We start from the raw sequence: 25,706 nt of genomic DNA, 5'->3' as shown, positions 1-25,706 counted from the left end.
ACTCCCCCCAGCCCTAAACCCTAACTATTACCCATACATTGGGTTCCCTGCCCTTATTCATCACTTCCATGCCTCTCCCTGTTCTGCCCCCCCCCCCCCCCCCCCACTCTTGCTGACGGTCAATTTTCCTTGAAGAAGTCTGAAAGGCTGCCCCCTCCGAGCGAACCTCTGTAGTGAACCCCTTAAGGCGAACTTAATTTTCTCCTAGCCTAAGAAACCCTGCCATGTCACTGGCCCAAACCCCTGTCTTTGAGGCTCCGAGTCCCTCCATCCCAGCAAAATCCATCTCTGGGCCACCAGGGAGGCAAAAGCCAAAATGTCAGCCTTTTTCCCTTCCTAGACTCCCGACACTTCAAATATTGCCATCTCTGGACTCAGAGTCACCCTCCCTTCCAGGACCTCTGACATGGCATCTGAAAATTTCTGCCAAAATCCCCTCAGCCTCGGACACATCAAAAACATATGTACATGATTCGCAGGACGTCCCCCGCCCCCCCCCCCCCCCCCCCCCAAACCACCCACACCTGTCCTTCACCTCTACAAAAAACCTACTCACCCAGGCCACAGTCATATGAGCCCTGTGGACCACCTTGAACTGGACCAGGCTAAGCCTGGCACATGACAAGGATGTATTGACTCACCTCAGGGCATTCTCCCATAACCCGACTTCCAACTCCCCTCCCAACTCTTTCTCCCACTTCCTCTTCACCTCCCCAATTGGAATCCCTTCCCACTCCATCAGTTCCTTGTATATTTCTGAGACCCTTCCCTCCCCAACTCCTGGTTTAGACAACACCTTATTCTGTAGTCCCCTTAGTGGGAGGCGAGGGAAGCTCTGGACCTGCCTCCGAACAAAATCCTGTACCTGCAGGTACTGGGTCCCGTTCCCACCCGGCAACTGAAACTCCTCCAAGCTCGGGAAACTCTCCTCAATGAAGAGATCCCCAAATCTCTCAATCCCTGCCCGCTGCCACCTCCTGAAGACCCCGTCCAGCTCTTTCCCCCCCCCCCCCCCCCCCCCCCCGGAAGCGAACCGGTGATTGTCACAGATCAGTGACCAGACCGACGACCCCTCCAGTCTCATGTGCTTCCTCCTTTGCCCCCACACTCTCAGGGCTGCCACTACCACTGGGCTTGTGGAGTACCGAGCCAGCGATAACGGCAGGGGTGCTGTTAACAAAGCCTTCAGTCACGTGCCCTTGCAAGATGCCGCCTCCACTCACTCACACACCGACCCCACCCCCACTACCCATTTCCTAACATCGATATAATAGACGCCCAGTAGTAATTAATAAAGTTCAAAAGGGTGAAGCCCCCTTCCCCGCGCTTCCATTCAAGAACGACCTTCTTCACCTTCGGGGCTCTCCCGGCCCATATAAAACCCAAGATTGCCGCATTCATCTTCCTAAAAAATGCCTTGGGGATGAAGATTGGAAGACACTGAAACACGAACAGCAATCTCGGAAGGACTGTCATTTTCACAGTCTGTATCCTCCTCGCCAATGATGCATGTCCCACCTACGGAAGTCCCATTTTATTTGCTCAATCATCCTGCCCAAATTTAGTTTATGTAGCTGACCTCAGTTCCTTGCTACTTGAATCCCCAGGTACCTAAAACGCCCTACCACCACTTTAAACGGCATCTCCCTCTGTCTCCTCTCCTGCCCCCTTGCCTGGATCACAACACCTCACTCTTGCCCATATTCAGTTTGTAACCCGAGAACTGACCAAATTCCTCCAGTACCCCCATAACTCCTGCAATTCCCCCCAACAGGTCTGTTATATAAAGGAGCAAATCATCTGCATAGAGCGAGACCCTATGTTCTACTCCACCTCTCACTATTCCCCGCCAAATGTTTATGCCCTCAGCACCATTGCCAAGGCAAATAGTAGTGGGGAGAGTGGACACCCCTGCCTCGTCCCCCGATGCAGACTAAAATACTCTGAACCCAGTTTGTCCTTGCATTTGCCACCAGTGCCTGATATAATAACCAAACCCACTCCACAAATCGCTGCCCAAACCCAAACCTTCTCAGAACATCCCACATGTACTTCCACTCCACCAGATCAAAGACCTTGTCTGTGTCCATGGTCACAACCACCTCGACTTCACGCCCCTCTGTAGGCATCATTGCGTAATTTAGACGCCGTCTAATTTTGGGCGTCAGGTGTTGCCCCTTAACAAATCCCGTCTGGTCCTTCCCTATTACCCCCGGAGCGCAATCCTCTATGCGTGTGGCCAAGATCTTTGCCAGCAATTTTGCATCTACATTTAACAGGGAAGTTGGACTATATGAGCCACAGCTCTCCAGACCCTTATCCTGCTTCAAAATAAGGGAAATCAATGCCTGTGATATACGTTGGGGGGAGCACTTCCAACTCCTTTGACTCGTTAAAAGCCTTTACCAGGAGCGGCCGCAACAGCTCGAAAAACTTTTTATAAAACTCCACCGGGTATCAGTCTGGTCTCGGGGTTTTACCAGATTGTATCGTACCCAATCCGTCAATAACTCCCCAAGCCCAATTGGGGCTCCCAAACCCTCCTTTGCCTTGCTGATTGCTCTGAGGCGAGTGTTGATGGGATGGAGGTCAGCTTCTCCACCCAATGCCTCAGTGTGGCTGAGGGATCTGATGGAGTTTCTATACCTCAAGAAAGTCAAGTACACCATGAGGGGAGCAAGTGAGGCAGCCATTTATCTTGTACTTCAAAGAGCTCGTCACCATTAGTTGCTGGGGTCGTAGGGGCGAGGGAGTTGCTGGGGAGGGTTGGTGACCGGGAGTTTGGGAGGTTGATTTTTTTTATTCCATGGGGGAGTTTATTTTGGGGTGTTGTGTTCTTTTGGTGTAATATATAAAATTGAAAATGTTTGAATAAAGGTTTTTTTTAAAATCTTGGTGCAAGTGCGCCAGTTGTTCGTAAACCACAGAGTGATAGTTTGAGCAGGTTAAAAATGCCATGGGCCACCTCATTTCCAGAGATAAGTTTTCCCTCATGCTCCACCATTTTCTTTCCTGATCCCTGCCATGCCTGATGATAGCTGCTTGTTCAATTATTTTTCTGTGGTATCTATATTCCTGTGGCCCAAAACAGTAAGTATCAGCAAGCGAAAATGCTCATGGGAAATGTCAGGTGAAACCTCAGTTTTGTCGTGATTTGACATCGACTTTTCAACAACAGTTTTTAAAATTCTTTTACGGGATGTGGGCGTCACTGGGATAGGTCAGCATTTATTGCCCATCCCTTGTAGTCCTTCAGAAGGTGGTGGTGAGCTGCCTGGTTGACCCGCTGCTTTCTTTGAGGTGTAGGTACACCCACTGTGCTGTTCGGGAGAGAGTTCCGGAATGCTGCCCCAGCAACAGTGAAGGAGCGGTGATATATTTCAAAGTCAGGGTGTTGAGTGACTTGGAGGGGAACCTCCGGGTGGTGGGGTTCCCAAGTATCTGCTGCTCTTGTCCCTGGAGATGATAGTGGGGTTGGAAGGTTCTCTCTAATGTATCTTGGTGAGTTACTGCAGTGCATCTTGTAGATGGTGCACACGGCTGCCACTGTTCGTCAGTGGTGGAGCATGTGAATGTGGAAGGGGGAGCAATCAAGCGGCTGCTTTGCCCTGGATGATGTTGAGCTTCTTGAGTGTTGTAGGAGCTGCGCTCATCCAAGTAAGTGGAGAGTGTGGAGAGTATTCCATTACACTCCTGACTTGCCATGTAGATGGTCGACAGGCTTTGGGAGGGTCAAGAGGTGAGTTACTCGCCGTCGGATTCATAGATCATAGAATTTACAGTGCAAAAGGAGGCCATTTGGCCCATCGAGTCTGCACCTGCCCTTACAAAGAGTTCCCTGCTCAAGCCCATGTATCTACCCTGTCCTCATAACCGGTAACCCCCACTTAATCTTTTTGGACACTAAGGGCAATTTAGCATGGCCAATCCACCTAACCCGCACATCTTTGGACTATGGGAGGAAACCGGAGAACCCGGAGGAAACCCACGCAGATACAGGGAGAATGTGCAGACTCCGCACAGACAGTGACCCAGCCTGAAATTGAACCTGGGACCCTGGAGCTGTGATGCAACTGTGCTAACCACTATGCTACCATGCTCTCCTTCCTAACATTTGACCTGCCCCAGTAGCCACAGTATTAACATCCAACTGTGAATGGTGGTGGACAGTTAAACAATTTACTGAGGAGGAGGCTCCACAAATATCCCCGTCTCAATTATAGAGGAGCCCAACACATACGAGCAAATGTCAAAGCTGAGGCATTCACAAGCTAGAAGTGCCAAGTGGGTGATCCATCTCGGTCTCCTCATTCTTGATCCTTTGACAAGTAGAAACGGTTTCCACGACATATTCTGTCCAGCCCTTCTAATTTTGAACATCTCTTTCAAAGCTCCTGTCAGCTTTCTCTTCAAGGAGAACAGTGACAACCTCTCCAATCGTCAGAACTGAAGTTTCTCAGCCCTGAAACCATTCTTGTAAACCTCTTCTCTACTCTCTCCAATGCATTCACTTCCTTCCTATAGTTTGGTGCCCAGAACTGTACACAATATTCCAGCTGATGTCCAGCATGTGCCTTGTATAGTGCAGAAGGAGGCCATTCAGCCAATCGAGTCTGCGCCGACCCACTTAAGCCCACTTCCACCCTATCCCCGTAACCCAATAACCCCTCCTAACCTTTTTGGACACTAAGGGAAATTTAGCATGGCCAATCCACCTAACAAGCACGGATTTGGACTGTGGGAGGAAACCGGAGCACCCGGAGGAAACTCACGCAGACACTGGGAGAACGTGTAGACTCCACACAGGCAGTGACCTGGGGGGAATCGAATCTGGGACCTTGGAGCTGTGAAGCCACAGTGCTACCATGCTGTGCTAAGTTCAGCACAACCTCTTTGTACCCTATGTCCTTATTAATAAAGCCCAGGATACTATAAGTTTTATTACCTGCTCTCCACTTGTCCTGCCACCTGCAATGATCGAATCACATTTACACCCAGAACTCTCTGCTGTTGCACCCCTTTAAACATTTTACCCCTTATTTTATATTGTCTTCCTTCCCAAATGCATTGTCTCTCACACTTCTCTAATCTGAATGCCATCTGCTACCTGTCTGCCCATTGCACCAATGTTTCTTATGTCCTTTTGAAGTTCTACATTGTCCTCTTCAGTTTTTTCAATCTGTCCAAGTTTTATGTCATCCCTAAACTTTGAAATTGCCCCCTGCATCCCAAGATCTAAATTATGAATATATGTCAGGAAAAGCAAGTGTCGCAATATCGACCCCTAGGGAACACCACTACAAACCTTCCTCCAACCAAAAGATATCCATTGACCGTTACTCTCTACCTCTTTAACTTCAATGAAAAATGAAATGAAATAAAAATCGCTTATTGTCACAAGTAGGCTTCAAATGAAGTTACTGTGAAAAGCCCCTAGTCGCCACATTCCTGCGCCTGTTCGGGGAGGATGGTACGGGATGGTTCAAGTCAGTCAAATACTATTTCCCCTTTAGAAATCAATGTTGGCGGGGATGCTGCGGGTGGTGAGGACATGGCGTCAGCAATCTGGCAAAAGGGGATCAGCACTCAGCAGACTCCAATGACTAGTGACACTTCCGATATGCCAACAAATTTAGAAAACCCTTACAAAGAACCACCCAAGAGATGCATTCTGTGTGGTGGACAGATATATTTCTGATTTTTTTAAAAATGGGTTAAAGGGATAGGGGCAACAGGTGGGGAGGTGTATTTGGGACCAGGAAGAGATCAGCCATGATCTGATTGAATGGTGGAGCAGGATTGAATGGTGGAACGGGCTTGAAGGGCTGAATTCTGCTCCTAATTCCTCTGCTGCTATGTTCCTATATTCCTATGCCCTGCTGGATTTCAACTTTGGACCTCAAAAAAAAAGACTGGTGAAATAATTGATGCATTTGTTTTAATTTTCCAAAATACACTCTGGGATGTTCCCATTAGATTGGAAAATAGTGAATGTAACTCTTCTATTCAAAAAGGGAGGGAGACAAAAAGCAGGAAACTACAGGTCAGTTAACTTAATGCTTGTCAAAGGGAAAATGTTACATTGTATTATTAAATACTTTATCGCAAGCCACTTAGTTGAATTTAAGGTAATTAGGCAGAGGTTTTGTGAATGAAAAATCACGGTTAACCAATTTATTGGAGTTCTTTGAAGAAGTAATGTGCTGTGGAAAAAAGGAGAACTGGTGGACATGCTGCATTGGATTTCAAGAAGGCATTTGATAAGCTGCCACATCAAAGGTTATAGTTCATGGTGTAATGTGTAACATTGGCATAGATGGAAGATTGGCTAGCTAACAGAAAACAGTTGCTATCAATGGGACATTTACTGGTTGGCAAGATGTAACTAGTGGTGTGCCACAGGGATCAGTGCCTCAGATTTTTGCAATTTACATACATGATTTGGATGAAGGGATAGAAGGTATGGTTTCTAAATTTACTGATGATACAAAGATGAGTTGGAAAGTAAACAGCAAAGAGGACATACGGAGGCGACAAAGAGATATAGATAGGTTTAGTGAGTGGGCAAAAGGTTGCAAATTGTGTATAATGTGGAAAATTGTGAAATAATCCATTTTGGCAGGAAGAATAAAAAGGAAGCATATTGGAACACTTAAGATGCTGAGGGTCTGGGAGTCCGAGTTCATGAATCGCAAAAGGCTAGAATGCAGGTACAGCAAGTAATTAGGAAAGCTAATGGGTGTATTCAATTCCCCTGCAATAAATTATAACAAAAGTACGGGTGTTATGCTTTAGTTGTACAGGGAATTGGTGAAATCCCACCTGGAAATATCGTGTGCAGTATTCATAGAATTTGCAGTGCAGAAGGAGGCCATTTGGCCCATCAAGTCTGCACCAGCTCTTGAAAAGAGCACCACACTTAAGCCCACACCTCCACCCTATCCCCGTAAACCAGTAATCCCGTTTAACCTTAGGGCAAGTTAGCATCGCCAATCCACCTCACCTGCACATCTTTGGACTGTGGGGGGAAGCCGGAGTAAACCCACACAGACAAGGGGAGAATGTGCAGACTTCGCTAACCACTGTGCTGCCCACTTTGGTTGTCTTATTTAAGGAAGGATATAAATGCGTTGGAAGCAGTCCAGAGAAGGTTCAGAATCATGAATCACTACAATGCAGAAGGAGGCCATTCGGCTATTGGGCCTGCACCGACCCTCTGAAAAGAGAACCCTATCTAGGCCCAATCACCACCCTATCCTCATTTAGCATATCCAATCTGCCTAACCTGCAGACCCTTGGACTGTGGAAAGAAACCAGAGCACCAGGAGGAAACCCACGCAGACACTTGGAGAATGTGCAAGCTCCACACAGTCACCCGAGGTCGAAATCGAATCTGGGTCTCTGGTGCTGTGAGGTAGTAGCACTAACCACTGTGCCACCCTTATTACTATTAATATTGTCTGGAATGGGTAGGTTGTCTAATGAGGAAAGGTTGGACAGGCTAAGCTTGTATCCGCTGAAGTTTAGAAGAGTAAGATTGAAACATATAAGATGTTTAGGGTTCTTGACAAGGTGAATGTGGAGAGGATGTTTCCCCTGTGGGGGAATGGGGAACTAGGGATCACTGTTTTTAAAAATAAGGAGTTGGCCATTTAAGACAAAGATTTGGAGAACTCCTTTCTCTGTGGGTGAGTCTTTGGTCATCAGCAAACTTGGAAATATTACATTTGGTCCCCACATCCAAATCATTGATCTAGATTGTAAATACTTTGGGGCCCAACCACGGATCCTTGCAGTGCCCTACCAGTCAACTAGAGAATGACCTTTTTCTATTATGTTTTCTGTCCATTAACCCATTTTCAATCCATGCCTGTATATTGCCTTGAACCTCATGTGCTCTAATTGTGTTTACTATCCTCTTCTGTGGGACCTTATCGAAAGTCTTCTGAAAATCTAAATTCAGCACATCCACTGGTTTCTCCCTCGTCTATTCTGCTAGTTCAGTCCTTAAAAAGCTCCCAATAGGTTTGTCAAACATGATTTCCCATTAAAGATACATGTTGACTCTGCCCAATAAAGTGTTCATGTATACATCCTTTGTAATAGATTTTAACAATCTTCCTTCCTCATATCAGGCTAACAGGCCCAATCCCTGCTTTCCCGCTCCCTCCTTTCTTAAATAGTGAGGTTACATATGCTACCTTCCAATCTGCAGGAACCATTCCAGAATCTATAGAACTTTGGACAATAACCACCAATGCATTAATTATCTGCCCAGCCACCTCTTTCAACACTCTGGGTTGTAGATCATCAGGTCCAGGGGGGGATTTATCAACTTCAGTCCCATTATATTACTAATTTCTTTCAGTTCTCCATTCCTGCTCACACCTTGGTACTCTAGTATTCGTGGGCGTTTTTTGGTATCATTCTCCGTGAAGCCAGGCAGTAAATATCTGATTAGTCTTTCATGCCATATGCTTATTACCCATTCTAAATCATCTTGTCTTTTCCTGCAATGGACCCACATTTGCCTTTGCTGATCTTTTCCTTTTTAGTCTTTTTAATCTTACAAAGCTTTTTATAATTGTGTTTTATTGCTCACTAAATTACTCTTCTATTTTCTCTTTATCAGTTTCTTTGTTCCCCCAATGCTGAATTATAAAAAGCACCCAAACCTCAGACTTAATACTTTTATGGCAACTTTATCAACCTTTTCCTTGATCTAATGCAATCTTTAACTTCTTTTGTTTGCCGCAATTGGATCACTTCTCTGGTTGGGTTTTGTGCCTCAATGGAATGTATATTTGTTGTACTATTATTTAAATTCTAGCACCCCTCCCCCTCCCACCCTCACCCCACCTCACCCCTCCCCAAATGAGCACGGAGATCCACTTATCCACCCCTTTGAAGAAAGATTTAGGTAAAAATACCGACAGACACTGGAATAAAAACAGGAATCATGGCAACACATTCATATTAGCTGCCTGCACCCGGCCCATCAACGGCAAAAGGGGATTGTCCCACTTCGACAGATCATCCTTCAAACTCGCACCATAGAATCATCGAATCCCTACAGTGTAAAAGGAGGCCATTTGGTCCATTGAGTCTCCAGCGATCCTCGGAATGAGCTACACATTTACATTCCCCTGTCCACCCCACTCTATCCTTGTAACCGCATAACCTAACCTGCAAATCCCTGGACATAAAGGGGAGATTTAGCATGGCTAATGCTCCCCACCTGCATGCCTTCGGACTGTGGGAGGAAACCGGTGTAATGATCTCTATATGTGTATGTACACAAGGAGTTAATGTGTAATCAGTTGCATCACATGATCACTAGAGGGCCACACCAACAGGGGTATAAAAGGCAACCGCATTGGGTCTCTCTCGCTCTCTTGGGTGCATTGTGACCAGGGCAATAACAGACTAGTTCAGATGGCTAGTGGAGTTACATATCGTTACCGTAGTTAGACCTTGTTAACCTTATCACTAGTATCAAAGTTAAAGTAAAGAACTCATGCAATTATTATTATAGTTACCCAATAAACCTTTTGTTACTACTGGACAAGTTCAAGTCTTCATCGAGATTCAGAAGACCTCATCACTAACCAAGGTTTGAGTATCACATGTTACCTACCACACCGGTAACAAGACAACCGGAGCTCCCAGAGAAAACCCACGCAGACATGAGGTACTTTGAATGTGTCTGCTGTTTGGAACAGGAGTTTGTGAATCTATGTGGGGCAGGGTATGGGGAACCAGAAAGTAGCAATGGAGGATCCTCAGCTCTTCTAATTGTCCAACAGATATGTGGTTCTTGCAACCTGTGTTGGTGACAGCAGGATGGCAGGGAGGTGGAACAGACTGTCCGCAGCACTGTGGTGCAGTGGACCAATCAAGTGGGGAATTAAAAAGGAATGTTGTTGCTGCAGAGGACTTTATATATGGAGGGATAGATACAGTTCTCCACAGTGTGTTCTGAAAACTGTGTTGTCTGCCTGGTGTCAGAGATGAGGACATTCCTTTGGGCTGAGAGGAACTTGGAATGTGATACGAAGGATCCAGTTGTGGTCAATGGGTACCAATGACACAGGTAGGACTAGGAAAGAGGTTCAGCTCAGGAAGTATGAGCAGCTTGGGGCTAAAAAAGGAGCCACAAGCAAATTGTTTTGTAAATAATATCAGCGTATTGAAGGCATGGCTCAAAGATTGTTGAGGGAGAAATGAGTTTTGATTCTTTGGTCATTGGCAACAGTACTGGGGAAAGAGGGGAGCAGTACCGTTGTGATAGCTTTACCAGAACAGCACTAGGATCAGTGTCCTTGTGAATGATATGACTAGAACTGTAGGGAGCGCTTTAAGAAAAATAGTCCTGGGGGGAGGGAAGAGTTATTGGGTTGGGTTGCTGCTGTTCATGTGAGGGGAAATTTTGAAAGTTAAACGGAAAGATAATAGTTCAGAATCATGATAACCAGCATTTGACAGGCATGGACAGGGCACAGAAACATGTGCACCAGTAAATAAGGTCAGATGAAGCAAAAAATGGTAAAAATACAGGATTAAACACACTTTATCTGAATCGTCGCAGTATTCCTAACAAGGTGGATGAATTAATAGCACAAATAGAAATAAATTAGTTTGATAGAAGCCATTATAGAGACATGTTTATAAAGGTGAGAAACAATCTTCAGGAGATCAAGAAGGAGAATCAGTTTGGGTGGAGATAAGAAAGATCAAAGAAAACATGTCACTGGCGGGGCTTTTTTAGGCCCTGGAATAGTGATAACCATGAGGACAGAATATGCATTAAGAAATAATTAGGGCTTGCAGGAATGGTACTGCAATATCATGGGTGATTTTAATCTTTTTACTGATCAGACAAATAAAATTGGCAATGGTTGCGTTCGAAGATAGAGTGTATTCAAGAAACTTTCTTTGAGCAATATGTTCTGGAACTGACCAGGCTATTTTGGACCTGGAATTGTATAATGAGACAAGATTAATGAAAGACCTCATGATGAAGGCAAGTGTGATCATAACATGGTAGAATTTCACATTCTGTTTAAGATTGATAAATGCAGGTCCGTAATGAATGTGTTAATTTTAAAGGCAATTGCAAGAATATGAAAGCAGAGTTGGACTGAGAAAACAGGTTAAAATATAAGAGAATGGAGAAAAATTGGTACACATTTGAGGAGATGTTTCATGACACTCAAAGATATATTCCATTGAGGAAGAAAGATTCTACCATAAGAATGCACCACCCTTGGTGAAATAACGAAGTTAAGACTGGCCTCAAATTGGAAGAAAAGGCAAACAATGCTGCAAAGGTTCATGGTGGGCAAAAGATTGGTACAGTTTTAAAAACCAGTAAAGATGATTTCGCCCGTGGGCAGCACGGTAGCATTGTGGAGAGCACAATTGTTTCACAGCTCCAGGGTCCCAGGTCCGAATCCTGGCTTGGGTCACTGTCTGTGCGGAGTCTGCATGTTCTCCCCGTGTGTGCGTGGGTTTCCTCCGGGTGCTCCGATTTCCTCCCACAGTCCAAAGATGTGCAATCTAGGCATGGTGGAACAATGGCATTGTGGCCTCACAGTGCCAGGGACCCGGGTCCAATTCCAGCCTTGGGTGACTGTCTGTGTGGAGTTCGTGTGTTCTCCCGTGGCCAATCCACCTAACCCGCACATCTTTGAAATGTGGGAGGAAACCGGAGCACCCGGAGGAAACCCACGCAGACATGGGGAGAACGGGCAGACTCCGCACAGGCAGTGACCCAAACCTGGAATCAAATCTGGGACCCTGGAGCTGTGAAGCAACAATGCTAACCACTGTGCTCGATAACAAACAACGTACAACACAGGACTAGCCGCTTCAGCGACCCAAGCCTGTGCCGATCATGATGCCTGTCTAAACTAAAACCTTCTGCACATCCGAGGTCCATATCCCTCTATTCCCAATCTCTTCATGTATTTGTCCAGATGCGTCTTAAACGTTGCTATGTTGCAAGAGCACCTGCTTCCATCACTCCCCTGGAAACAAGTTTCAGGCACTCACAGCCCTCTTTGTAAAAAAACTTGTATATTAACTTCCGGTGAGGGCAGGGCAGCACGGTGGCCTAGTGGTTAGCACAACCGCCTCACGGCGCTGAGGTCCCAGGTTCGATCCCAACTCTGGGTCACTGTCCGTGTGGAGTTTGCACATTCTCCCCGTGTCTGCGTGGGTTTCGCCCCCACAGCCCAAAAATGTGCAGAGTAGGTGGATTGGCCACACTAAATTGCCCCTTAATTGGAAAAAATAATTGGGTAATCTAAATTTATAAAAAAAAAACTTCCGGTGAGGGCGATGGAGTGAGTGTTCGCACATTTGGTGGCTCCTGCTCGAGGTAGAATTTGCTGGTCTTTCCCCATCCGATTTCAGGGATGTTTGCTGGTGAATGATGTATAAGCACTGGAGGATTAAAGTACTCCTCTGGTGGGGGTGGTATATGGCTTATTGGATGAGGAGTGTAACAAAGAGGAGGTGAGAATAGTCGCGGTGCGACACAGAAAAAGATGACGGAAGTCGCTGGGGCATCAGTGGTTGATGATAATAGCTTATTGTCACAAGTAGACTTCAATGAAGTTACTGTGAAAAGCCCCTAATTGCCACATTCCGGTGCCTGCTCGCTGCTGGCCTTGTTCTGCATTATAAGCCAGTATTTAGCCCACTGTGCTAAACAAGCCCCTGGTTACAGAGTAGCTCATAAACATTTTGAATAGCAGGTTCCAACAGCGGAGGAAGGAGGCCTCAGAGGACCAGGCTGAGGTGGTGGAGCTGCTTAGGGCGGCTATCGAGAGAGTGGAGTAGAGGCAGGAGGTACAGAGCCTCCAGAAGGTGGAGGAGTCGGCGGGGGAGCAGGAGAACTGGTTGGCGTCACTGGATGCAGATATAGTACTGGTGGCAGACAGCCAAAAGAGGTTGAGGGAGAAGGTGAAGGACCTTCTGAATCGCTCCAAGAGGCAGAATGTCCAGATCGTGAGGATGCCTGAGGGGCTCGAAGAAGTGCAGACCCTCAATAAGTGGCAAAAATGCTGAAAAAGTGAATGGAAGAGGGGCCCTTTGACTGAACCTTTGAGGTGGATCGGGCACACAGAATGCTGAGGATGAAGCCAAAGGCAGGGGAGCCACCGAGGATGAAGCTGTGAGGCTGTATCGCTTTCTCAATCGGGAGAAAATCCTGAAATGGGTGAGGGAGACGAAGAAGTGCACCTAGAAGTGGGACAAGCTGAGAATCTAACAGAACCTGGGTGCGGAGTGGGACAAGCAGTGGGCCGGTTACAATTGGGTCCAATCTGCTCTTGACAAGGAGGGGTGAAGTTTGGGTGCTGTATCCTGCTCGTCTGTGGGTCATGCATCAGAATCTGGAGTTTTATTTTAATACACCGGAGGTGACAAGGGCGTTTATGAGAGACCATGGACTGGGAGGATCTAACACACAGGGTAGATCTGCGGGTGGTGCAGGGGGAGGCTCAGCGGCTGCAGTGGAGGCTGAACGTGTGATTGCTGGAGGACAATGGGTCTGTGAGAGCGATCATTCGAAGTTATGTGGAGCTGAATAATATAGGGGAGGTCATGGCCTCCACACTGTGGGAGGCATTGAAGGCAGTAGTAAGGAAGGAATTTATTTTGATTCAGGCACATAGGGAGAGAATGGAACAGGAGGAGAGGCTGAGGTTAGTTGAGGATATCCTGACAGTGGACTGGAGATATTTGCCGGAGGAGGAGTTGCTGAAGGAGGGACAGAGGCTTGAGATGAGTTTGGACGAGTGACAACAGGAAAGGCAATCTATGAGTATGGGGAAAAAGCAAGCAGGATGTTATGCATCAGTTGTGGAAGCAGGCAGCAGCAAGAGAGATGAGAAATAGATAGGCACAATGGTGTTGGAGCCAGAGGAGGTGAATGGGGTCTTTGAGACTTTCCATTGAAGGCAGTATGAATCGGAATCTCTGACCAGGGAGGAGGGTATGAGGCGGTTCTTGGATGGGCTGGAGTTCTTGAGAATGGAGATGGGGACGGTGCAAGGATTGGGCGCCCGGATTGGGCTGCGGGAGGTGTTGGACGGTGCAGGCTGTCCTGCGTCATGGGGTTTCCCATTGTGACCACCCCCACGTCATCGGGAAATCTGTAGGTGTGAATGCGCTGCCAAGTCTGGTCTAGTCCAGCACTATTATAAACTAAAAGAATTGGTTCCAGGGATTCCCATAAGCCCCAGCCGCGAAACCAATCCAAAGTGAAGTCAGTTCGAACCCATGCAGGACACGATACCTCCCCCACCCCCCCCACCCCCCCCCCCCCACCCTCCCTCACACATACACCCTCCTCACAAACCATCCAATACATATGCCAAAAACAGGACCCTTGGGCAGGGTCACATACCTACCATCAAATAAAGAATATTCAGACTGGCCTGCCTCACAAAAGCTCCGACAGCAGGAAGAACAGTCAAAGAGGGAGGCCCAGATCAAGAGAAAAGACTGACTTCCCCCTGAAGAGGAGTCCAACAAACCCCAGTCCCCATCAGGATAATGCACAGTCTGCCTGGGCCGAAGATGAAAAAGGCGCAGCCAAAAGTAAAAGTAAATCTCTGACTATGGGAGACCTTCCTCGAAAGTAGCGAGGACAAATCTAAATCTTAACACCCACGCCATCGCCCCGCACCGGCTCTTCTCATCTCACCTCCCAAAGATATATTCGGATAAAGAAGCTGTGCACAAATCTCAAAATCAATATTCAGCTTAACACGATAAAACCTTATTAAATCAGGATAACCAGTGGTGAAGACATCACAGCCAAAATATTTACTTCCCTGCAAAATGACAATATTAACAGACGACAACATGGTTATCAAGGAGTAAAGTCAAGGATAACAACTGAGGAACGAGGCAGTCATCAGGATAAAAACCAGAGAACGAACTTCAGGTTCTTCCAAACATTCCAATATTCGGAGCATGAGCCTCATAACTTCCAACATGCAAACTCACCCGAGTCCAGGCGGTCGACTACCTTGACACCAGCAGGGGGAGCAGTGTGGCTGGCTCAGCTGCTCCAAACACCTCTCGACTGACAACAGGAACAAGACCAAACAGAAGCAGCGTTTGGTAGGCCTGGCCAACCCAACCCAAGGCCTTGGAGAGAGGATTAAATGTGCTCCATTGAATTTGAGATACCTGGCCTCCAGATCGAGATTCCCGAAACATGGCAGTAAGTTATCAAACTCGGCTGGAAATTTCTCCACCAGCTCAATGGAGACACCAGGCATGAACAGATGCCTAACCCATTCCCCTTGCTATCATCCAAAATCCTCAAGGTGGCCGACAGATCTTGCAACAGGAACTCAATCGGCAAAGGCAGCCCTCCATCAGAGACACAAGAACCTCCTTTATACACCATCACTGCCTCGATAAAGATGCCTTGCAACTCTTGGAATTGGTCTTTAATATCCTGCACCGCAGAGTCATGGCTAGCGGACAGATATCTTCAATGCTAGCAGCTATCTTCATCGGTTTGAACCACATTATCGGGGTAGGAATCCTCTGAAAAGCAGCTGTGCCACCAAAGACAAGGACCGACTCCAACTCTCTACAGCCACTACGAATCATCGAACATTAAAGCATATTGTCCTGACTCAAAAGTGCTAAAACATTGACCAACAAATCTCAACACATATTAACAGTGATATAAACTGAATAATGACAGAAAAGTGCCCAAGGATAAGAACCAAGATTGAAAGATGAGCAGAGCTAAAGCTCAGAGAAACACAGCTGTTCCCATGCTCACATCAAATCCCCTGGGGACTTTGTGTTATTGAGACTATTGCAGATAAAAATGTCCTCTAATCTGTGTTAATCCTAAAACCCACATGTAATTGTTAAACGAAGAGGGGCTAAAGGCCTATTGTATCATCATCCAAATTTTTAACGTTTAATAAATACAGGGTGCGATTCTCTGGAAAGTTTTCTGGATGTGGAGGCGAGCGGGAAATGCCGCGAGTTTCCCGGCGCTCGGCCAAGTGAGGCCAGCAACACTATACAACGTTAATTGGTCCACTTAACAAGGCCTTAGAGAGGGCAGCACGGTGCCACAGTGGTTAGCATTGCTGCCTACGGCGCTGAGGACCGGGTTCGAATCCCAGCCTTGGGTGACTGTCTGTGTGGAGTTTGCACGTTCTCCCCGTGTCTGCGTGGGTTTCACCCCCACAGCCCAAAGATTTGCAAGTTCGGTGAATTGGCCAAGCTAAATTGCCCCTTAATTGGAAAAAATAATTGGGTATTCTAAATTTATAAAAAAAAACAAACAAGGCCTTAGAGAAGCGGACCTTGGAGGTGGCTGAGGATAGATTGGTCACCCACGTGGATGTTGGTAAGGTGAGGAACCACCGGGTTCCATCCGGAGGACCTCTCAACCGTGAGTTGTTTTTGTCTTACTGACTGACCCATCTCTCCCACTGACCACATGTCTATTCTCCGCAGGTCCTCCAGCCGGTGGCGCCGGCCCATCCCGGGCTGGGGGTGGGGGCCCTGGAAGGGAGGGGTGCTGTAAGGCGGCTTGGGGGGTGGGGGGCCTGAAGAGGGGAATCCACAGGAACCCCATAGCGGGGTGTCCTCACTTGGGTGGTGTGGGGACCACAAGCTCACTTAGAGATCGGGGCATCCTTTCAAAATGATGGCCTGATATCCGAGTTCGGCTCCCCAGTGCTGAAGAAAATTCTCAGTGTGGGCGAAACTGGTGAGAAACTCCCTGGGGCCCCAAAAAGTGACTAAGTGTCATTGAATAGTGGTAGGGAACCTGCCGGAAAGCTCCCTGAAAACCCGCCACAAATTAATTTAGAAATTGTTTTGGAGAATCCGCCCAAATTTTTGAACCAGGTTTCCATTCTGGGTTCTTCCAGTCCAGTTATAATATCAACTGGGATTGTTACAATACATTCACACACAAATAGTATGGGTGGAATTCTCCGACCTCCCAGTCGTGTGTTTCTTTGCACCATTCGCTGATGGCGAGATTCTCCCTTCCCGCCGCTTGTCAATGGATTTCCCATTGAAGCGACACGACGTCGCTGGGAAACCATCAGGCAGGGATGGGCTTCCAGCAGGAAAAAAGAATCCCAACAGTCGGATAAATCCACCCCACATACATCCACACACAAACAACACACCCACTAAATAGTCCTACACACAAAAAAACACATAACACAACAAACACACAAGAAACAAACCACAACATCATGACACTTTTAATACAGTAAAAGATCCCCAGCTTCTTTACAGGAGCACTATCGGGCAATATTTGACACCGAGTCGTGTAAGTGTTAACCAGACACATGACCAAATGGTTGGTCAAGAAAGAACATTTAAGGAAAGCCGCTAAAGGGGAAGAGGTACAGAAGTGTGGGACAGAATTCCAGATCTTGGGGCTTAAACAGCAGGTTGTTAATGGTGGAGGGTTGAAAATTGGGGATGCACAAAAGGCCAGAATTGGAGGAGCTCGGATATCTTGGAAGGTTGTGGGGATTGAGGAGATTATGGAGATAGTGAAGGGGGGAGAAACCATCAAGGGATTTGAAAACGGGTATGGCGATTTTAAAATTGAGTTTCTCGACCAGCATCCAGAATAGGTCACTGCGCACAGGAACATTAGTGAACAACAGACAGCAATGTTTGTCCATACATAGATCAACATAGATCAGCTCATGTTTATGGAGAATGAATGTTGGGACTCTGGCCTGGAACATAGAATGGAAGAAACAGTGTAAAAAGCTGAAATGGGGAGCATAATGTTCATAATACTGCATACCAAGTTTGAATTCAAGCAATTGCGATTTTTTCACAAGTGCTAAAAGTTCACATGGAAAAGCAAATTGCACTAATTGTGAGAAAAGTGAAGCATTTTTAACTTGATACTTGTAGCCACCTGGGGTGACGACTGCCCAACACAAAATGGAAGATTGCAAGGAATGCAGGGAAATTGGACATGTTGTAAAAAGCAAGCAGCTTGCAAAGCACTTGTATATTCAGGCTACTGCAGAAACCAGTTTTGACTGCTGCAGAAACCAGACAGCACTATGAAAAGAAAACAGTTAGCATACTAATGAGGCGATACCGGGCGATCCCCAGATACAATGGAAACAAGTTAAACACAGATCGATACATTCAATGGAAGGCCAGACTTTTCGGCGCCAAAGAAATCCAAAACAATAAGTCCTAAGAACCGCCCCAGTGATCGAGGAATTGCCCCGCTATTGGGGAATTCAAATCAATCGATTGGGAAGAGACCTAATCGATTGCGAGAGTATAGAGGGTTCGCTCAGGTGGCCGCAAGACCCTGAGAGGAGTATAAGACAGAGACAGCGACCCCAGCTCGCTCTCTCTGCCAGCCTCTCCTTGACCAGCCAGCCCTCCCAGCAGAACACCGTTGCAGCAGAAGAACCTTGAGGAGGAGAGGTCTGGACAGTAGTCGCCAACAAGTAAGTCACAACGCACGCTACGAGAGTAGACACTCCTGATCCCCTTTAGTCCATAACTACTGGAAGCCTGCGGACCCAGGACAAAGCTAGAAGCCGTTGTTCCCTGATCCGGCAGTCCCCTTGTCCAGATAAGTATTTGGCCTAGTAGTGGTAGGATTAGCCTAGTCTTATAGTTTTATATGCATAATTAGTAGATTACTGTAATATAATAAACATGTCTTGTTTGAACTTACTTATTGGTGTATGGTTTTATTGAATCTACTTCTCCCACCTATTCCAGATCAGAACTCACGACGTTGTTTCCCTCTCCTGACATCTGTTTTGTTTGGGAGGCAATGATGTGGTGGTATTGCCACTGGACTCATAATCCAGGGACCTAGCATTCTGCTCCGGGTCCTGGGTTTGAATCAAACTAAAGCCTTGAATTCAGTAAAATTCTGCAATTAAAAATCTGATGATGACCAGTATACCATTGTCGATTGTTGTAAAATCCTATCTGCTTCACTAATGTATCTTTAGGGATGGAAACCGGTCATCCTTACCTGACCTGGCCTACATGTGACTCCAGACCTATAACAATGTGGTTGACTCTTAAATACCCTCTGAAATAGTCTTGCAAGCCACTCAGTTCAAGGGCAATCAGGGATGGGCAAGAAAGCTGGACTAACCAGCAACACCCACATCCGATCAATGAATAGAAAAAGATCTGTGGAACCAATTTCTCTTTATTTGCTCTATTAAAATCCTTCAAGATTTTGAATGCCTCTTTCAAATTTCCTCTTGAACTTCTCTGCTCAAAGAAGAGGAACCTCAGTTTTTTTCATCTTTCCACTCAATCAAGGGCGTGCGTTAATGGTCTCGTTGCACCTGACTAGTGACGTAACGAGGCGTATCTTGTGAGTAGCCTTTCGCGAGATTCGCAATGCTGAAAACTCCCTGTGAGCTTTATTGAGATCTTGTGAGACATCACAATCTGGATCTTGTCCTCGCTGGGCGAGAGCCAGATTAACATACTTAGCTTGGGAGACCTCGCCAGTGTGCCTTTTAGCACTGGTTTCCACAAACATGGACCAGCCGTAACTGCACTGGGAGGCATTCTCTCAGTCTATTAGGAACCCCCCCCCAGGTGCTGACCCCTCCTGGTGCTCGGGCTCTGGGCAGGACAATACCCTAGCACTCCTGCTGGCACCCTGGGCACTGCCACCCGGGGACCTGGGCAGAATGAGGGTAGAATTGCCAGGCTGGCAGCGGCATTGCCAGAGTTCCAGTCTGGCAGTGCCAGGTTACCCTGCCAGGGATCAGGTTCGGGGTGCAGGGGGGAGGGCTTGAAGATCCACTAAGAGGTAAGTTGGGTTTGATGGGGGGGGGGGGGGGGGGGGGGGGGGTCCGGAGGCCGCAGTGGCGTGGGGGGGGGGGGGGGGGCGGGGTTGAACAATTGGGGCGGCATTTAAAAATGCTGCCCTCGATCTGCAAATACTCTTCCTATATTGAGGAGCTGTGCTCATTAGTGCAGGAAATTAAGTAAGTGCAGCCTCAACAGTGCATTCCTCATTGAGCCCAACCCCCCCCCCCCCCCAAGCAAAATCCCATTAAATAGCAAGCGCCGGGAACCCCCCCCCCCCCCCCCCCCCCATACCACCCAAAACGGGACTCTGTTTTTGTCCTGTTAAATCGTGGCACAAGATTTTTACCTTGGCACCATTCTAGTAAATCTCCATTACAACCTCTGAAAGGCTTAACCGTTTCCTCAAATGTGGTGTCCAGAGTTGAATATAACATCTAGCTGGGATCAAACCAATGTTTTAGATAGGACTTCCTTGCTTTTGTTCTCCAATGTTCAATTTTAAAATTTTAAAATTTATTTTTTTTAAATTTAGAGTACCCAATATATTTTTCCAATTAAGAGGCAATTTAGCATGGCCAATCCACTTAACCTGCACATCTTTGGGTTGTGGAGGATCAAACCCACTCTGACACGGGGAGAATATGCAAACTCCACACAGTCAGTAACCTGGGGCCAGGATCGAACCTGGGATCTCAGCACCGTAGGCAGCAGTGCTAACCACTGCACCATTCCAATGGTCAATTTATAAAACCAAGAATCCCACATCCTGGAAAACAGCCTTCTCAAGTTGTCCTGTTACCTTCATAGATTTGTGTATGCAAATACCTCCCAGGGTCTCTCTGTTCCCACACCCCGTTTCAAATGCCCAATCCAATAACCTGTCTATTTCCTCCTGAAGTCTATTACTATCTTTCTAATTACTTGGTACAAATTTTGAATTTCAAATCATTTGCAAATTTTTAATTATGCCCAGAATATCCAAGTGCAATTCATGAATAAGTATCAAAAGGAGCAGTGATCCCAACATTAACCCTTGGGAGACACCACTGCACATTTCCTACTAGTCTGGAGAAAACATCTGATCACACCACTATGTTTTCTACCAAAAGCAGCTACACTGGCAAAAATCCTGCTCCATCTTAAATCTTTTCAAGTTCTCTTTAGCTGTTTCTGTGCAAGCAACTTGAGGCAGAAATCAATTTATTCATAGATAAACATGCTGTGTAATTAATAAATATAATCTGAAATAATTAGATTCAAATTCTAATTCCAAGATACGCCAATAATTGTTTCCAGGTATGAATCAAAGCTTTAAAAAAATTCTTTGACTGAAGTCAAAGAGTAGCCTGTCTCCTGACTCTGAGAATCTAACTTAACACTTCAGTAGTGGTCAGAATAAAATTAAACAAGAAAGTATAGTTCAGTTTAGAATTTGCAAACCATTTATTTCTCACAATACATAAGGCAATAGCTACTGGAAATGTATTACTATTAATTATTTGCTTGAGCAGGTATTAAATCATTTTGGATTGCTATTTAAAAATGTTTTTTGACTGCTTAAAAATAATAATAATAATAATCGCTTATTGTCACAAGTAGGTTTCAATGTAGTTACGGTGAAAAGCCCCTAGTCGCCACATTCCGGCACCTGTTCGGGGAGGCCAGTGCGGGAATTGTACCCGCGCTGCTGGCCTTGTTCTGCATTACAAGTCAGCTGTTTAGCCCACTGTGCTAAACCAGGGTGGGATTGATCCAGTAACTCTTTATTATCCCGGATGTGCCATCAGACAACCAAACTAGATGTTGTAGTGTAAATGTTCTTGAGGATGGAAGCAGCGACTGAATTACAACAGCTCCGCTCAAAAAAAAATAGAGTACCACAATGAAGTAAGAGCCAAACATGAATAGCAATCATTACATTTTTCAATACACAACGTTATTTGTTGAACACACAAGGAATCAAAATAAAATCTACAGTGCAAAATACATACAAGATATTTATGAATTTATTTGATTCAGTGCATGGGAATGATTGGTTTACATTATTCTCTGATCATCCAGATTAGCATCAAAATCAAATCTTGACAAAAATAAAATTAAAATGCAGGCATTTCGCGCAAATGCATGTAACAATGACGCTGGAATTCTTTACCCAAGTAACATATTACTGATGATCTTTTTCAAGGTCAGTCGCAATCTCCTTTATGTTCTGCCAGGCATAATGAACATGTTTACTTTCAACTGCCTGTGCACATAAAGCAAACCGGAGGACAAACTTGTCACGAAGTCGGCATGGCACAATGTGAATCTTTCCCATTTTGTTTATTCTTTGAATGAGATTTTCATTCCGCTCGTTTGAACCCTAAACAAAATGAAGTACACGAGACAGATCTTGAAGAAGGTTTTTACTTTTTTATAACCATGCATATTTTAATAAACTGCAAACTTTCCGATGTGGAATCATAAAACCTACAGCGCAGAAGGAGGCTATTCAACATATCGTACCTATGCTAGCTCTTTGAGAACGCAGACATACTTCGTTCCACACCCCTGTATTTTGTCCTTAACCCTATAAATTCTTCATCCTCAAGTACTTAACCAAATCCCTTTAAAATTATTAATTGATTCGATTTCCACTATTCCGATCAAGCATTCCAGATCCTGTCAACTGAGTGAAAACATTTCCCCTCATTGCCCTGCAGATATTTTGCCAATAATTTTAAATTTACAGCTTGACCTCCTTTTCAGAATATTAGCAGCAGCTTTCCTCACTGCGGTGTGTCTGGGAGGTCGAGAGTTTCATGCACAGCACTTCTATAGACGTGGTTATCCTGCAGCTTAAGAGTATGGAAATTGTGTGCGAATGGGTGACCATCAGACAGTCGAGAAGAAACAGCCAGGAAGTACAGGAGTCCCTCAGTGCATCTCACTCAAAGCAGTATTCATTTGGGGAGTGCTGCCAGAGCCAGGTCTATAACACTATAGATGTCTCAGCTGTACAGAGGGGGACATGGAAGTGTGGAAACGTAACATCGATAGGAGATTCAATCATTAAGGAACTATATTGGTGCTTCTGCGGCCGTAGACATGAATCCCGGATGCTGTGTTACCTCATGGAGGGTGCGTGAAAAGAATGCCATGGGCCTGCCTGCCTGGTTGAGGGTGTCGGCCAGAGCTACGTCCGATGCATCGCTCTCGACCTGGAAAGGGAGGGACTCGTTGACCGCTTGCATCGTGGCCTTGGCGATGTCTGCCTTGATGCAGTTGAAGGTCTGGTGGGCCTTGTCCGCATAGTTAGGGACCCACTGGGCATAATGGAAGAAAATCCCCAGGCATCGTTTCAGGGCCTTGGGGCAGTGGGGGAGGGGGAATTCCATGAGGGGGTGCATGTGGTCGGGATCGGGCCCTAGAACTCCATTTTCCACAACATAGCCAAGGATGGTTAAGCGGTTGGTGCGGAACACGCATTTCTCCTTCTTGTACCTGAGATTAAGGAGTTTGGCGGTGTGGAGAAATTTGTGAAGGTTAGCGTGGTCCTGCTGATCGTGGCCGAAGATGGTGATGTTATCTAGGTACGGGAAGGTGGCCCGCAGTCGTACCGGTCAACCATTCGGTCCATCTCACGTTGGAAGACCGAGACCCCGTTAGTGACGCCGAAGGAAACCCTAAGGAAGTGATAGAGGCGGCCATCTGCTGCGGACGCAGTGTACTGGCGGTCTGCCTTGCGGATGGGGAGGTGGTGGTAGGCAGATTTCAGGTCCACTGTGGAAAAGACCCGGTACTATGCAATCTGATTGACCATATCAGATATGTGTGGGAGAGGGTACACGTCGAGCTGCGTGTACCGATTGATGGTCTGACTGTAGTCAATGATCATCCTGTGTTTCTCCCCAGTCTTTACTACTGCCACTTGGGCTCTCCAAGGGCTGTTGCTGGCCTCGATAATACCTTCCTGCAGAAGTCGCTGGACCTCCGACCTGATGAAGGTCCTGTCCTGGGCGCTGTACCGTCTGCTCCTGGTGGTGACAGGTTTGCAATCAAGGGTGAGGTTTGCAAACAAGGAAGGTGGATCGACCTTAAGGGTCGTGAGGCCGCATACGGTGAGGGGGGGGGGGGGGATTTTGAAGTTAAGCTTTGTAGATTGCCGAATTTCAGAGGCGTGGAGGGTGCAGGAAAAGAATGCCACGGGCCTGCCTGCCTGGTTGAGGGTGGCGGCCAGAGCTACGTCCGATGCATCGCTCTCGACCTGGAAAGGGATGGACTCATCGACTGCTTGCATCGTGGCCTTGGCGATGTCTGCCTTGATGCAGTTGAACGTCTGGCGGGCCTCAGCCGTCAGGGGAAAAACTGGTTGGTGAATGAGTGGGCGGGCCTTGTCCGCATAGTTAGGGACCCACTGGGCATAATAGGAGAAAAACCCCAGGCATCGTTTCAGGGCCTTGGGGCAGTGGGAGTTCCATGAGGGGGCGCATGCGGTCGGGGTCGGGCCCTAGAACACCATTTTCCACAACATAGCCAAGGATGGCTACGCAGTTGGTGCGGAAAGTCCCGTCTGTCCGCGAATCGGCTCTCACCCGACTGTGGCAGCGCTGGACTGAGTCCGCAGCCGCCAGGCCGAGTTCCCGACAAGTAATAGCATGAGAGACCCACGCCGTCAGGAACTCGGCCGGTCGGTGGGGGCGAGGCATCGGGGGAGGGCTTCGATACGGCATACTCAAGTATGCCGCTTTGGAGCGGGTGGAGCATCACGAAAGCGGCGCCGCCCCCATTTCGTTGGAAAAGTTGATTTTCTGGCAAATTGCTGAGCGCAATTTCGCCCTCGGTGATCGAAGAATCCTGCCCAGTGTTTAGGTTGGCTTTGGAAAAGGACAAAGACCAGACCAGAGTAAGAATAACTAACTGGGAGAAGGCCAACTTCAATGGGGTAAGAATGGATGTGACCTGAATATTTTGGAGTCAAATGAGAAGCAGAAGCTGAACAATGGGCTGCTTTTGAAGATAAGCGATGGGATTCTCTTCAGAGACTAAGGGCTGCATTCTCCGCTGTCGGGATTCTCCGTTTTGCCAGCAGCCCGGGGGTTTCCCGAAGGTATGGAGCTGCCCCACAATGGGAAACCCCATTGAGCAGCCGCCAAAACGGAGCATTCCGACAGTGTGTCGTACCAGCATTTGGTGCAGCGGGGTTGAGTATTCCACCCGTCCAGTTGACCCCTCGGGGAATCCTTGTGGTGGGAACCCCTCCCACCACAAGGACGCACACATCATAATTTCCTGCACTGAGTAGCTCCAGCGAGCTCAGCTCCTCCGTGCAGGAAAAGATTGTGATGCCACTTAAATGGCATCCTGATTTCTCAGCTCCTGAAGCAACTCCCAGACCCCCCCCCCCCCCCCCCGCCCCGGCATCCCAACTCACCTATAAGGGGGTCATTGAGCCTTCTTGCATGCCACATCACGTGGGCAGGGCACCCCCGGGCCTGAAACTGGTATGGGTAAAATGCCAGCCTGGCACATTGGCATGGCCAGCTTGGCAGCGCCACCTGGACATCCTGGCAGTCCGGCAGTGCCAAGGTGCCCAGGTGGCACAAGCAGTGTCGGCCGACCACCCCAGGGCCTCCGATCATCTGGGTCACCCCCAGGTACCGTTCTGCCTAGTCCCCATTCATGGGGGCTAGTACTGAACAGCACTGGCAGTTAGATCCAGTATCAGTGTGGCTAAGTGTGTTCTTAGACTCACTTAGCATACAAACCTGATCGCAACGTCTTGAGAGATCTGGTTAAATTGCGCGAGGCGTAACGGCTATCGGGAATTCCGGGATGGCCTTTCCTGGGATCTACTGGCCATATTGCGTCCCGGTCCA

The 25,706-nt window shown here is 47.1% G+C and overlaps 1 protein-coding gene across 1 annotated transcript in view; it reads right to left on the bottom strand.

Annotated features, from left to right (window-relative positions):
* Positions 1–21,839: 21,839 nt before the first annotated feature.
* Positions 21,840–25,706, bottom strand: part of LOC119966290 (aromatic-L-amino-acid decarboxylase-like) — a 211,851-nt gene continuing 207,984 nt past the window's right edge. Inside the window, exon 14 of the mRNA XM_038797745.1 lies at positions 21,840–22,210. Within this exon, the coding sequence (XP_038653673.1) occupies positions 22,013–22,210 (198 nt within the window). The 3' untranslated portion in view covers positions 21,840–22,012. The remainder of the gene's footprint in view (positions 22,211–25,706) is intronic.

Source organism: Scyliorhinus canicula, chromosome 5, assembly GCF_902713615.1.
Source record: "Scyliorhinus canicula chromosome 5, sScyCan1.1, whole genome shotgun sequence".
NCBI classification, from domain to species: Eukaryota; Metazoa; Chordata; class Chondrichthyes; order Carcharhiniformes; family Scyliorhinidae; genus Scyliorhinus; species Scyliorhinus canicula.
The sequence above is the reverse complement of the archived record's forward strand: the minus strand, read 5'-3'. Positions and strand labels throughout refer to the sequence as shown.